This window comes from Cygnus olor, chromosome 22, assembly GCF_009769625.2.
Source record: "Cygnus olor isolate bCygOlo1 chromosome 22, bCygOlo1.pri.v2, whole genome shotgun sequence".
Classification (NCBI taxonomy): Eukaryota; Metazoa; Chordata; class Aves; order Anseriformes; family Anatidae; genus Cygnus; species Cygnus olor.
The window spans coordinates 4,718,634-4,733,317 of NC_049190.1; the positions used below are offsets into that span (position 1 = coordinate 4,718,634).

Genomic DNA, 14,684 nt, shown 5'->3' on the forward strand with positions numbered 1-14,684 from the left:
GGGGGACGGGAAGGGGGGGGGGGGGGGGGGACGGGGGCGAGCTCCCCCCCCACCCCCGGTCCCGGCTGCGGTGCCCGGGGACTCACCGAGCAGCGGCAGGAGCAGGAGCAGGACGAGCGCCGGCCGCCGCAGCGCCATGATGGGGTGTGCGGAGCCCGGCCGAGCCTGCGCAATGCCCGGGCGGCCCGGGGGGGGCGGCGGGGGGGAGAACCGGGGGGGGGGAAACGGGGGCGGCCCCGGGACTGGGATGGGGACGGCGGGGCCGCGAGCCGTCCGCTGGGGGATGCGGGAGGGGGGGAGCCCAGCCCGGAGCCTGGCACCGCGGGGAGCGGGTGGGAGGGACGGGGAGACCCCGGGGGGGGGAGAGACCCCCCCCAGGAGGAGGGAGACCCCCAGGAGGGAGGGAGATCCCCAGGGAGGAGAGAGCCCCCCAAGGGAGGATGGAGATCCCCGGGGGGGGAGCGAGACCCCCAGGGAGGAAGAAGCCCCCCCAGGAGGGAGGGAGACCCCCAGGAGGGAGAGGGAGATCCCCAGGGAGCCCCCCCAGGGAGGAGGGAGTCCCCCAGGACGGAGGGAGCCCCCAAGGGGGAGGGAGAACCCCAAGGGGGAGAGAGTCCCCCCTAGAAGGGAGGGAGACCCCCAGGGAGGAGGGAGCCCCCCCAGGGGGAGAGGGAGCCCCCTGAGGGGGGGAAGCCCCCCGGCCTGGGGAAGGTCTGTGGGAGAAACTTGGCCCTGAGCAAGGAGCCGTGAAGGCGGGGGGGTTGTGAAATGAGCTCGGGGGCCAAGTTTGGGTTTGAGCTTTGGGTTTGGACGTATCCAAGTTTTGCTCTCGGTGGGGTTTTGCTGTACTTAGTGAGTACCCCACTAAGAAGTGCAAGGAGTGAGAATTTCCCCTAAAATGCTGTCTCGTGTTGGGCAATGTGCTGCACCGGACATTTTTGGCCCATTTAAAGCAGGCAAGCAGCACAAACAGCTTGGGACTGCAGAAGCCAGGCAGGCGTGCTGCTCCTGGGGCTGTGCCGAGGGTGCTCTGACCCAGCCAAGGGCCTGACCTGTGCCCTGGGACCATCCTGAGCTGCCGTGTGGTCAGGGGCATCCCAGAAACTTCTTCCCTGGTTAACAAACAGGAGAAAATTACCAGCGCTGGACTTGGCCCCGAATTCAGCAGTCAGCCTGGGCTGAGGCTGGCTCATGTGTCGCTAACCGGCAGTGCTCTGACGGGATGTAATCGAGATGCTGGTGAAGAAGCAGCTGGAGTGAAAGCCCAGCTCTCCCCTGCTCCACGAACCGGCCCGGCAGAGCTGGCAGGAATGAAGGGATGTAAAATTGTATTTAACTTGATAATGGGGTAGATCTGCCTCAAGGTACTAATGAGGAGACTTACAGGGCTGATCGCAGCCTGGTGAAATTAAGAGAGATGCTCATCAGTCCTAACAGCCAGCTGGGACACTTCACCGGGGATGGAGGGGATGGAATCCCCTACCAAGACTGAAAACCTGACACCACCAATCCTCAGGCTGGGTCCCCATGGAGCAAGAAGTCACTTTAACACGCGACACTCGGACCGCAATGACAGGAGCTGTGAAATACGGCGGCACAGCCTGTAATCGGTGATAAAGTGCCACCGAGCTGTCGGGTCCCTCTTTAACCTCCAGCAGCAGCCTGCTTGGGGAGCAGCAGAGCCAAGGAAGAGGAACCAGGCAGGGATGTGGTGTGCAGGCTCCTCCAGTTCCTCTGTGCCCCGGGAAGGAGAGCTGGATGTGTGCAGAGCTCCTCCGAGCATCCACATCCCTCACCAAGCTGCTGGAGCTTCTCCTAGGTGTGCATTGTGTGTGTTGGTGCAGAGAGGCTGATTTAAGTCACTTGGCAACGTGGATATGACCTTAGAGGATAAGATCAGGGCATGAAGCCTGGAGCATCGTCTTGTTTGTAGCTCCGTGCTTGCACGGCATACGCGTGGCAATTGCCCATCTCAGGCAGATACGATTAGAGCCAGGGCTTCTCTTCGTGCTGCCTCGATGGCTTTATCACAGCAAGGGTCTGCCTTTTTCTCTGCCGTCACCACCGAGGAGCCATCGGAAATGTGAAACCCAGCAAGCAAAAGGAGTCACAATAAATATTGTTCAAGAGCCGTAGCGCCCGTCAGAGCAGGACGGCAAAGCGCTACGGTGTAAAACATGGATTTTCACGCACAGACGGAGCTCCCCTTCCATTCCTTAATGCCAAAACAAGGAACTACAATAAAATAGGCGCTAAGAGCAGCCCTGTGTACGGCTGAGGCGCAGTCAGGCGTGACGAGGGGCTGCATAAACCTGCCTCCTATGATCCCATCATCCCCCGGCGAGCTCCTCATCCCCGCTCAGAAGCAGAGGGATCTGCAGGATGGGAGGGAGGGAGCATGTGTCTGCCGAGGAGCCCTCCCGAGCTCCAGCAGAGGCTTGTGATGAGGAGAGATGGAGGAGAAAGAGCTCCGTGACCCAATGGCTCCAGGGCGAGCCATGGCAGTGGCGAAGGGCTGCGGGGTTTGGCAGCAGGGCTGGTTCCTGGGGCATTTGTAGGAGTTTGGAAGAAGGTGGCTGAGGGTTGGACTGGGAAAGGAACCCCATCGGGATTTATAAGGGTTGTGGGGGCACGTTGTACCCAGTGTTGGGATCTGCAAGTGGCTGAAGGCAGCTCGGAGAAAATGGGTGTCCTTGCCGTGCTTGTAGTGTCTGGAGGCCAAACTGAGGTTCAAGCCCTGCTGGGAAGAAGGCAGAGGCACCGAGGGCTGCCAAGGAGCTGTGACACCTCGGGTAAGTGTGACCGGTGCCCGTCCGAGCCCCCAGGGCTGTCCTCCTACCCCTTTCCCTGCTGTTAGGTTCCTGCCAGAGCTTCTGCCCTTTGGGCTGCTCCATGAGGTGGGAGCTTGTTGTGCTGCCCCAGCAGACCTGCAGATGAGCTTGGTTCACTGCCAAACAAAAATTTCTTTACAAGCAGCAGGAGGGTCTTGGGGCCCATGGTTGCTTGCAGCACCCCCAGCATTTGGAAGCAAAGTCCTGGAGAGTTTCTAGCGCAACATTAGGCGCTGTGGATAAAAAGATGCTGATTTATTGGTGTGCATCATTTTTGATTCAAGGCCCTCAAAGCACTTGGCAGATATGCCACTTACCCAACATCGTTCCCAGCAGCTCTGGGAATAAATGCAGGTGTGGGGCCTCTGTCCCTCCTTGCCCTGCGCTGCCTCGCTCACCAGGACAGCTCCCGATGGATGCTCTCGTGCTGCAGCGCTCCAAGTTGAAGACAGCATCTCTTTTTTTGGCTGCCGTAGTCTAGACAAGTTGTTGATTCCCCAGTGCCATGGACCGTGACCCCACTCCCACACCAGCCCCACCATTTCTCCCTGGTTCCTTTCTCAGGCATATGCTCGTCTATTTTGAATCGTTCGTATGTGTGAGGCTGAGGCGCTCCTAATCTCGTCTTCCTCCCAGGGCGTCAGTCGTACTGGCACGCGCCTTTTCCCCGTCTGCCTCCCTCTGTTTCTGGACTGCAGATATTTTTAACTCCACCCTCTAATTAGAGGTACTTTTCTCCGGGTATTTTGCACACAAGGGATCTCACGTCTGTGGTCAGCAGGCGGTGAGCACCGGGGACTGGCCCTGCATGGAAACTTTCCTGCTAAATAAAAACGCTGCCCTTCACCTCCCAGCGGTGTGCCCGCACAGAGGGCAGGACGGGGAAGGGCTGCGCTCCTCGGGGCCTGTCTGCAGCAGCACGGTGGGATAACAGCTATATCGAGGAGTCAGCGAGGCCCTGGAGGGGAGGACATGGCTGAATCCTGCTCCTGCAGCCCCCTTGCTGTTGCTGCTCAGAGCTCCGAGCGGTGCGGAGAGCACTTGGAGCCTGTGGCCCTGGGATACCCTGAGTTGAGCTCGCTTACCCTGTGCTGGTCCAGGGCTTGGAGAAAAGAGCAATACTAATCAGGCACGGCCTTGAATCAGGTTTCCCAGGTAGGAACCTCATTCCTTGGCTTCCCAGCACCATGCTTTAACCACCTGGCTCTCAGCATCACCCCTGAGCCGCAGCCCCGGCACAGCGCAGCGAGGCGAGGGAGCTGTTGCTCGTGCTTGCTGTGCGTGGCCCTTTTCTCTCCTGGATGCACGAGCAGCATCTGGCTGGGCCATCAGGCAGCGAGCACCCCTCGGGCTGGCTGCATCGTGCCACGGCTTTCCTGTTCGCAGCCAAGTCCTCTCTCTCCTTCCCCGTCCCCCAGCACGCCCGAGCTGCGGATTACGAGGCCAGCTGGTCATTAGCACGTTACACTGCGCCCGGCCCTTGCCAAGGCGAGCCGGGGAGGTGGCACAAGCACAGAGCAGCAGGTTGAGCGCTCGGGGTGGTGACCCAGCGAAGGTTTTAATGTGACCCTGAGTGAAGCTGGCAGTGGCACAGCATCACCCTCAGGACTGGGCAGAGGATTTCGGTCCAAGGGGCTTCTCTGCGTGGGGTGGGAGCAAAGCAGCCTTTGTGCCCGAGGGAAGGGGGTGCTTCCTCTCTGTTCCAGCCCCAGGAGAAGTTTTCCAACACACTAATAGCTGATAGAGCTAAAGGGGTTCCCGGTGCCTGAGCAATTCCTGGGCAAACTCCCTTCGGAGCTCATGGGCCGCAACTCATGCAGGATCTAGCAATCCCCTGCTTCATCTCAGCACCTGATCTCAGCACTGAATAACTCGGCTTGAATTTATTTCTGTTCTTAAAAAAAGCCAAGGCATAACGAGGGAAAACATTTCCTTATGGATGTCCTGCAGAGCGTGGGGCTCGCAGAGTCTTGCTGCTGATGTCCTGGTGCTGAAGGAGCTGCTCCGATTCCCCAGCATCGTGGCAGGAGAACATTCAGGTCCCCAAATCCTTGTCACTGTACCGCACCGGTGAGGACTGCCTGCTTTTACAGCACCTCTCACTGCCTCCCAGCAAACCTCCCCTGGTAATCACCTGTGCTCCTTCCCTTCCTGAGCCGCTGTTTTCTCTGGCTCCTGGTGCTCGTGCTGATGTGGCGGAGCAGCTTTTTCTGCGAGCCGGGCTTTCCAAACTCCCCGAGATTGTTTTGACATGCGTGACTAGCAGCCGACATGTCAGCCAAGGGTCTCCCACCACCCAAGCAGCACCTCGCTCGCCAAAAAACACACACCCTGGGGTAAGCATTTAGCCATGCAAATCCCCCCCACGCATGCACACGCCCATAGCACTGCTTTATTTTTAATGAGTGCCTTTGGGTTTCGCCGTCCTGGCTCCCCTCCACGTGTCTGGCTAGCAGCAGTGCCAGGTGCCCCGGATGAAGCTGGTTTTTATGGCTCCTGAACCCCTGGCGATGAGGACTGGTGGCTCTGGCTCAGCTGCTGTGCTCATCTATGGTAGGATGCTTGAAAGGAGTCAGGAATTTGGTTCTTCTTGATCTCTCAGGTAGCTGCTGGCGATGTTTCCGTGTCCCCAGCTAGGTGACAAGTCAGCAGGTGACAGACATCTGCCTCGAGACGTGACACAACCAGAGGCTTGTCTCATGGTGTGAGCTACGTCAGCATCGAGACTGCCTCGGTGACTGGTAGCAGTGGGGATTTCTTGGGACGAGGCCCGGCTGCATTCGGGCGTTATGGTTCCTGAAGCCTGCAAGGAAAGGGCAGCTCTGCTCCAGCCTTCCCTCCCCTGGTGCCCGTGGGCAGGCAGGAGCAGAGCCCCGCAGCCTCCCCTCCGGCCTTGCAGCCAAGTGCTGAGCCCGGGGCGGCGGAGGAGCAGGGCTCTAATCTCTGCCAGTCGAGTTGCAAAGGCGATTAGACATATGCCAGTTAATTCATAACAAACAGGATGGAGGGGGAATTTGCCACTTACAAATGGCAGATGAACAAGCCCATCATTCCTGCCACTCGCGGGTAATACATGCTGACATAAGCCCAGTTTAGCTGCAAGTTTTTCATTGCTAATCCCGCTGGTCCCCGCCTCTGGTTTTCCATTCTCCTCCTGGCATCTTTCTTCCTCTTCCTCTGCTTTGCCTTTCTCCCCTGGTACTAGCATCTCTTTGGCCTTTTAGAGCAGACAAATTCCCCATCCTTCTCCCAATATATTAGTGTTATTGGGCCTTCCAAGGGATGTCTTTCCTTCTCCTGAAAACATCTTTTTGTACATTAAAGCCATGTGGCAACCTCATCATCCCTCGGTTTTGGAGAGACACGCTCCTGATCCCAGTGCAGCTCTCATCAGAACACCAGCAGAGCCCCTGTCAGCCTGCCTGGCCCCTTGGTGCTGCCCCTCCAGGAGCTGAAGCAGGTCCAGGGGCACGTCCAGGTGTGTTCAGTGCCCTGGTGCCCCATGAGCTCAGGAGAGCTGGCTCGAGAGTGCTGGGCTGTGCCTCGCTGAGCTGTGTGACATCGGGGCTCCCTTGAGCCGTGGCCCAGGTTTGGCACTGCTCAGCCTCCAGCGATGGACACAGGGTAATTCAGGTTGGAATTGAGGTCGCAGGGACATCTCTGGTCCAACCCCACTCAAGGCAGAGGCAGCCTAGGCCAGGCTGCTCAGAGTTTTGCACGCACCCAAGGATGAAGATGCCACCACATCATCACTGTGACAGTGACACCCTGCCAGGGCCGTGGAGGTAGCCCCGGGGAGCTCGGCCAGCATCCCGCAGTGGAGGTACCAGAGATGTTCAGTCCCACGGGGCTCTGGTCAGCTGTGCTCAGCACTGGAGCATGCCCTGCCTGGAGTTTATTCAATGCTTTGCCTAAACAGACACTGCTGTGGGCTTCTTTCTAATAGCACCATGGGGAGACTGAGCCTGGAGCCGCCCTGTTTGGAGAGCCACGTAGCCAAGCTAAATACCTTTTGAGGGGCTGCTGCCTGCCAGGAGCTTCACCAGTGCTTTGAAAGGGGATGGGGGGGGGGGGGGTTGTGAGCCTGGAAGCCACCCGTGTGGGACTTGTGCTGTGCCAGCCTCTGTGCACATCCCTGCCACAAAGCCTCAGCTGGCTTCTAGGAGCCTCAGGTTGCAAATCTGCGTGGCACCGGCAGGACAAGGGGCTGGTGCTCAGCTCTGGGAGCTCCTCTGTCCTGCCGAAGACCCCTGTGCTCCTTCCTGGGTGCTGCAAGGACCAGGAACACCCATCCTGTGCCAGGACACGGCGCCCGTTCCCAGTACATCTGCGTGGGTGCTGTGGGATGGCAACCGGAGCCAGGCCAGCTACATTTTCCTGGAAATCCTCTTGGCTTTCCATCCCCGCGATGATACGAGTGTCCCAGCTGTCCCTGTTTGCCTGACTGATCCACCCACCCAGAATATGTGGATTTTTTCTCGTCGTGCCACCAGCCCGGGGGAGCTCGCCCTGCCGTGCTGGGCTAAGCTCGCCACCGCTTCCTGAGCATCAGCCGCGCGCCTCGCGTGTCCTCGTCCCCTGGGGCTGATCCCCTGGTGACAGCAGGTCACTGGCAGCGAGCCCAGTCATTCAAGGCCTGGCCTGGGGCAGGTGCAATAGGGCCGGGGGATTTTCGGGGCGATGGAGGCATTTGCAGGGGGTGTAGGGCAGGAGAAGCCCCCTCGTTGTGCTGCTGGGCGGCACCGCTGCTGCTGCCCAGTCCCCACGGGTGGATTTTTGGCACGATGCTGGTGCAGGAGGCACCCACGCGTGTCCGGAGCCCCACGGGCTGAGAGTGGGGACAGCAGCCTCTCCTGGCCAAGCCCCGGGGGCTGGGGCAAAGCCACGAAGCGGCTCCAGGCCGGCTTTTCTCCAGCCCAGGGGTTCCCCCTTGTGGCAAGACGCTCCTCGCTCCCCAGCCCGGCTCTCCGCCCGCTGCCTCCCCCTGCTCGCCTCCCGCCTCGCAGGATGCCAGCCTCGGCGTCCCTGCGGATGCTCCCCACGGCCCGGGTCCTTTTTTTGTGCCCTCTTGTCCCCAGGGGGCCGTGGGAGCTCCGGGAAGCCGGGCTGGTGTGGGTGCCCCCATCCCCACGGCCACGAGCGGAGGCTGCACCCCACAGGGCTCCGCGGAGGCCCGGCCACCTCCACGCAGAGGACGAGCAGTGGCATGGATCGGGCCCCCCCATTTAGGAACAAACCCAGGAGCTTCGCAGCTGCACCCTGAGCTCTGCGGCCGGGCACGGAGCGGAGGCCGCCAAGCGCCCCGCAGCCTCGCCGAGGCCCAGCCTCTCTCTTTTGGCAGAGGGAGGCTGGAGGCGAAGGAGCTGGTGCCCGCGAGCCGAGATGAATCAGCACCTCGCCGGGCGCGGAGGCGAGCAGCACCCGGGCAGGATCAGTGCTTACTAATGGCGGTGCTGGGGGTGCTGTTTAGTCACCGCACCCACGGAGCCCGAGCGGCAGCCTCCCCCCGTGCCGCGGGGTGGGAGGAGCGCTGCTGTCCTCAGGAGACACCTGAGGCACCCGGGCACCAGCACCATTTGTCACACTCACAGCCAGGTCCCGTGAGAGGTTTCGGGAAGGCTGCAGAGGTTTTTATTCCTGATGCTGCCTGGGGTGCTGCTGCTCCTGCTGGGTACTTGCTGTGTTGCCCACTGCTGCAGCAGAGTAGCAGGGCAATTCTCGCTCAGGAGAGGGGAAACTGAGGCACGGGGGTGGGACGTGGCAGGGGGTGATGGCTGGACAGTGTCTGGCTCATCTGGTCTCCTAGGGGCCAACACCTCTGCCCGTTTTCAGCCCGCATCTGCCCCATCGGGAGGGATTTGTTGATGTGGGAGTGCTGCAGATTTCCGTGGGATGAGTGAGATGCCAGCAAAGGGGTTAGAGGAGGGGGAGAGGAGAGGGGCAGCCCTTCAAGTGTTCAGCCGTGGGGATGCTGGGCACGCAGCGTCGCTGTCAGCCATGGCAGCCCTCCCCAGGGAGGACCGGCTCAAGAGCCAGGTGCTGGTGTTAAAATCCCTTGGATGGGCGTTTTCCAGCTCTGCCATCTGCAGGGCCACAAAATGAGCACGGGACTTGCGATGAGATGTCTGGGGTTTTTTTTGGAATGATGTTTTAATAAGATCAAATGGGAAAAATAAAAAGGGAGCGAGCAGACTCATCCACTCTTCATCTGAAAGGCGACGCTGGTTGAGCCTGCAGGGATGGCGACCTGCAGCTGGCCCATTGTGATACTGGCTGCATTCCTTTGCATCCTCCTGCGTGTCTGCCTGGCACAAGTCAGCACCAAGTGGTTTGGGGAGCCAGGATCAGGCCCTTCTCCAGCCTGCGAGGTGGGGCTGGCCTGCTCGGGGGGCTCAGGGTGCATCCTACAGCAAGACTCTCCGGCGTCCCCGTGGCGGGGCGAAGCGCCCTCCCGCCGACGTGGCCTTCAAAGCTGGGAAGCTCCGAAGTGCAAAGCCTTAATTAAGCAGCTCTTTGAAAGCTAATTTGAATGAATTTAAGTGGAGTCTCTGGCGGATCGAGGCTGGGCGGGAGGAAGGGGCTGAAGGAGGGAGTGCAGGGATGCTCCAGAGTGCCTGGCAGTGTGGGGCAGAGTGGTGGGGAGATGCTGGGGACCGCTGGAGGATGTTCCCGAGGTCATGGTGCCAGATTTGGGGCCCAGCCCTGAGCAGTGCGGTGCCAGGCGGGGTGCAAGGTGGAGACCTCTGCGCAGGGCTGCACCATGCCTCAGTTTCCCCATCTGCCAAGGCAGGAGCACAGCCGCATGCTTGCCCAGCCTGGCGGCCACGCAGGACAGCGGGTGGCACCCACGCGTGGCCGGGGCCACCAGGGGGAGACCTCGGCCGTGGCAGCGGGGCTGGGGCCGGCCACCGGGGTGGTTTGCCCAGAGGATGGCCAGGAGCATCCCTCACCCCTTGCTGTGTGAGCAGGGCGATGTCTGGGGGGCTCCAGGGCTCCCCCATGCAGGTCTCTGGGGAGAAGGGAGCCAGCTCGTCTGTCCAGTGTGCTCGTCTTGGCACGCTGATGCCTGGCTGCTGTCTCATCAGCTCATTAAAAAACCATCTCTCGCCGGCCTTCCTCACTGCTGCCAAATTCTGCATCGATGGCAGAGCGACGGCGCTGCCCCAGCTGGAAGGGATCACCTCTGCCATGGGCTGAGAGGCCGAGGAAGAAGGGGAGACGCTCCCTGGAGCGCAGGGAATTTGCTGGAGCAGGAGCAGCAGCCCTGGGAAAGCAGGCAGAGATTCAATTAGCTCGGCAGCGTGGGCTGGATCCTGCTGCTGGATCCTCCACCCTGCATCCTGAGCGAGTGTGATGGCCGTGGAGGTGGTGGCTGTTTCGAGCAGGCACCCGGCTCCTCGCATCTCCCCCGCTCCACGTGCCCGGCCGCTTGCAGGCAGCGCTGCCGCTGCCCTTCATGGGCACCCGGTGCCTGAGCTCTGCCAGCAGGCACCAGGGACATGCAGGGGGATGAGAAGCTGCAAAGGAATCAGCATGGAGAGAGCTCGCCGTGCTCTGGGACATCGTACCCAGGCTCAATTTGGGCACCTGCAGTGTGTGTCCAGCTTTCCCTGCCCCGGGGTTTCCCCTCTCCATGGAGCTGTGGGCGCAGAGGGACGCGTTTTAAACCCTCGGATGGGTAATAAATAGAAGCAGGCCCGGTGCCTTTTGTTTTGATTGATTCCATTTGTTCGGTATAAACAGCTCCTTCCCCTTGCCAAGGCTTGGCTCCCGGGGAAGGTTTGGAGGTGGCGTGGGTAGATGGTGCGCCCTGGGAGCCGGAGGGGACACAGCTCTCGTGCCATGGGGGTCCACCTGGGTGCTCCCCCTGCCCTGACCATGGCAAAATGGCCAGGGGTGAGGCCAAGCCTTAATTCCAGCATGGGGGAAACTGAGGCAATGACAGCGCTCCATGCCATCCATGTAGCATGTGAGGCTACCCCCAGGTCCCCAGCACAGGTCCCCCTGAGGGGACAGGTCACTGGCAGCCCTGTGCCCCCTCCTTGAGGGGATGCTCTGCCCCCAGGGCACCATCCAAAATTCTGGCAGCAGCAGGAGCCTGGGGGGGGCTGAGAGGCGCCACCGGGAATCAGCATTGGCAGCCAGCCCCATGTCCCCCCTTGCCTGGGGGTCCTGACTACCCCATTCCAGGCAGGAGGAGGGATGGATGCACCGGGGACGGGGGGATTTAAATGCTCCCTGCTCGGGCTGCTCCCCCTGCCCCGGTGCTGCCTTGCCCCCGGGTGAATCAGAGCAGCTGGGGCAGTGGGTGAGGACCAGGAGGCCACAGCTGCCTCCCCACCACGCCTGCTCCTCGCCTCTCCTCTCCTCCTTCAGCTCCGCTTCATCATCTCCTGAGTCACCGCCGCTCCCTCCTCCGCCGCAGCCTCACGCACCCGAGTGGAGCGGGGCGGCCGTGGGGCTGCCGGACAGGCTGCGGCTGCAGGGACCCCTCCTGCTTCCCCAAAGCAGCCCCCGGGGTTTTGGGGAGGGTGTGTGTGGGGGTCTCTCAGGTTGTGCCCGCTCAGGTGCGCAGCGCTGCAGAGCATCCCCAAGGCAGGAGGGAGCCGGAGCCCCGTGCACTGCCGGGTGCCCAGGTGGCTGCAGGGGCTCACGGCTGCCGCTGCCCGCTGGGGACAGGTCCCCGGGTGCTGGTGCTGCCTTGCAGCAATGCTGCGGATGTGCTGCTCCCCTGACAGGTCAGGATCCGGCCGCTGGCATTGCTGAACACACGGGGCTGGTGCAAATCCTGCCTCCGCACCTCCCGGCTGTGCCCCTGCGTGTCCGGGGATGCCGTGGGGCTTCATCCTGTGGATCCCTTCTGGCTGCTCGGAGCTGCACAGAAACCCAGGCTGCCTCTCCCCTGTGCCCCTGAGCAGCCTCTTCCCGGCAATAATCCCTTTCGCCGCTGACAATTTGTGCCTTATTAATTCTAATTTGGGCTTGCCTGCCTTTCTCCCGCAGCCATTGCTTCTTGCGCTGCCTTCCCCATGGCGCAGCGGGCAGCAGCGGGGGCACCTCAGCCCCCTCGTCGAGCCGGGGTTTCTGCTCAGCCCCGGGCTTTCTGCCGGCTCCTGGAGCTGTGCTGGGGCTCTTTGCTGGCTCTGTGTCACCGTCAGGGATGTGCCACGGTGTCTGACAGCTTCTGAGCCCACGCGTCCTGCGGCGAGGAGTTCCCCGCACGGAGAGCCTCGCTCCGAGCCCCCCCTGCTTGTGCCGCCCCCCAGCTCTGCTCAGCATCCCTGGAGGTGCTGGGCTCGGCTGCTTTGGGGACCTACAGATGCCACCTCCCCACGGCAAAGCTCCCGTCAAGCTTTCCTGGAGCTCGCTGTCCGTATCCCCTTTATTTCTGCTTCTCTGGACCTGCCCAGCTCGGCTCTGTGCTTCACCTCCCTGCCTGGTAACTAGGTCACGGGGCCCGGAGAGCCGCAGCCGGGCGGGCGGACATCTCCCATCTGCTTTCTCCTTTCTCCTCGTCCTCCTCCCTCTCTGGCTGGCAGGGCAAGGAGACCCTCCTGGCCCTCCTCTTCCTCAGGGCTGTGGAGGAGAAGGAGCCTTGGTGGCCTCAAGGCCGGCCAGGACCTCCTTTCTGCTCCACCCTTGGGTGCTCCATCCCTGCCCCTGCCCCATCCCATTCCCCCCTGCTCCCATCACCCCAAATCTCCCCCATCCGCAGGGCTTTGCTGCAAGAGAAGGACTTAGAAATGGGGCCAAATCCTTCCTGTGAGCTTCCCCTTGGCTGCATCCCCCTCTGCTGCCCCCAGGGAGCCGTCCTTGCAGCCCCCGGGGGCTGTCAGACACGAAGCTGAAGCTGGCAGCCCCGCAGAGCATCACCTGGGTGGCTGGACACTGTGCACTGCTCAGCACCCTGTGCCCCAGGCCCACGAGGGATATTGCAAATGGGAGGATGCTGAGAACAAAGCGCCGGGAGCCGCGTGGGGGCCGATGGATGAATTGTGTGAAGGCGACAGCGAGCGGCTGAGCGACAGCTCCGGGAGCGCCCGAGGGTGAGCTTGGATCTGCAGCTCGGGGAGGGGAGAGGCTGCTCTCAGGAGGGGGCTCGGGTGAGGACACAAAGCACCCACCCTGCCTGCAGCACCCGCCTCCAGCCAGCACTTGGGGCGACAACAGCTCCCGAAGCCTTGTCCTTAGCCCAAGGCAGGGTCTTGGCTTCCCCGTGCCTCAGTTTCCCTGTGCAAAAAGGGAAAGGCGCAAACCTGGGCATGGGCTGGGTGCCCTGTGGGGGTCCCTCAGCATCACCGGGCTGCCCGCTCCGTGCAGCAAGGGCTCTTGTGCTGCCAAGGGCTGGGAAGGCGCTAGCAGCCCGCCGCTGCCTCCGAACAGGCGGCCCCTTGTGCGGCGAGACCGGCCGGCGGCTCTGACCCTCCGCGGGGAGCGGGGAACAAGGGCGGCTGTGTGCGCCCAGCACCGCGCTGGCCCGCGGCCCCGGCACGCATTCCTGCCACGGGCTGGGCTTTCCGGGCTGCTGGGATGCACTGTGGGGCTTGTTGTGCTTTTGTTTGTCTGTTTGTTTCTTTTTTTTTTTTTTTTTTTCTTTTCTTTTATTAGCAGCCTTGGGGTGTTTTTTTTTTTTTTTTTTTTTTTTTTAGCAATTAATCCGGGTCATGACTTTCACCGAGGCTGGAGAGCCCGGGGCTCATTAGCACCAGACCGAACGTCGCTGGAGATGTTCTGGGTGGCTCCGTGCCTCTGCCTGCTTGGTATTCCGGGCCAGTCGGGGGCTGCGGCAGCGGGAGCATCCCCATGGACCATGGGCAGCATGGGGTGGGCAAGGTCCCTGTCCCCTGCAGGGACATGTCCAGAGCTATAGCACCGGTGTGGGACAGGGGTGGGTGCTGATTATTAGGACACTCACTGCGCTGCAGGGTTCAAGGACTTCTGGGGGGTCTCAGCCTCCCTGCTTCGGCTTTGGATTGACTTTCTTCCCTCTCCCATCAGCTGCTACAGTCCTCAGCAGTCACCTGCAGCTGCTGCCCCAGCACCAGGAGCAGCGTTTGGTCCAGCGTTGGGTTTTCCTTCCACAACACCTTTCCCGAGCTCCCACCGCCACCCTCCCGGCGCAGCTGGGCACCCCCCCCGTGGGGACGGGGCGATGGGGACCGCCGGAGCCTCCCTGCGCTTGGCTGTGCACGGAGCAGCATATGTGCTCAGATCTGCTCCGTGCCTGCTGTTTATCCGCTTCCTTCGAGCTAACTTATGTTTCCATCGCTGCCCATCTGTCTCCTTCTCTTCCGCTCTTCCCTCGTCTCGCCGCATGCCGGTGCAGCGCGGGGTCCCCATCCCCAGCATCTCCCGGCGCCACAGGACCAGCCGTCATTTCGCCTCCTTCCCCTGCTCCCCCATGGCTGCCTGCTCCACGTGGCATTTTTGGGGGGCTCCTGCTTTGGATGTGCCCCCGAGGCTGAGATGTGCTGAGCCCTGGTGGTCCCCCCATCCATGATTTACTCTGCGCTCACTTTGGCTGGAGAAGCCCCATCCCTCTGCAGGCGGGATGCGGTTCAAGCATGCAGTTTTCTCACCCAGCCCAAGCCTCTCCATCCCCACAGCCCCCGAAATTTCACCCAGCAAAGCCTTTTCTGCTGGTGCAGTCCCTGCCCAAGCCCCCGTGGCCTCACTCCATCCCTCCCGGCACCGCTCAGAGGCTCCCAGGAGGGCAGCAGCCCTGAGACAGCTCCTGCAAAACTGCTCCCACTGGGTTTTCTGTCCTCATCTTGCTGCACACGGGGAACGCGGAGGCTCCCCGTTCCTCCTCTTTTCTCCAGCCTGACGGGCATGTGAAGCACTGCAGCAGCC

At 61.6% G+C, this 14,684-nt stretch overlaps 1 protein-coding gene across 2 annotated transcripts in view; it reads right to left on the bottom strand.

The window, feature by feature from the left end:
• Positions 1-209, bottom strand: part of JAM3 (junctional adhesion molecule 3) — a 33,220-nt gene extending 33,011 nt beyond the window's left edge. The window contains exon 1 of one of the 2 annotated variants that reach the window (XM_040534551.1): positions 87-209. In XM_040534551.1, the coding sequence (XP_040390485.1) occupies positions 87-138 (52 nt within the window). In that variant the 5' untranslated portion in view covers positions 139-209. The remainder of the gene's footprint in view (positions 1-86) is intronic. The other variant, XM_040534549.1, reaches the window with a different exon arrangement.
• Positions 210-14,684: the final 14,475 nt, after the last annotated feature.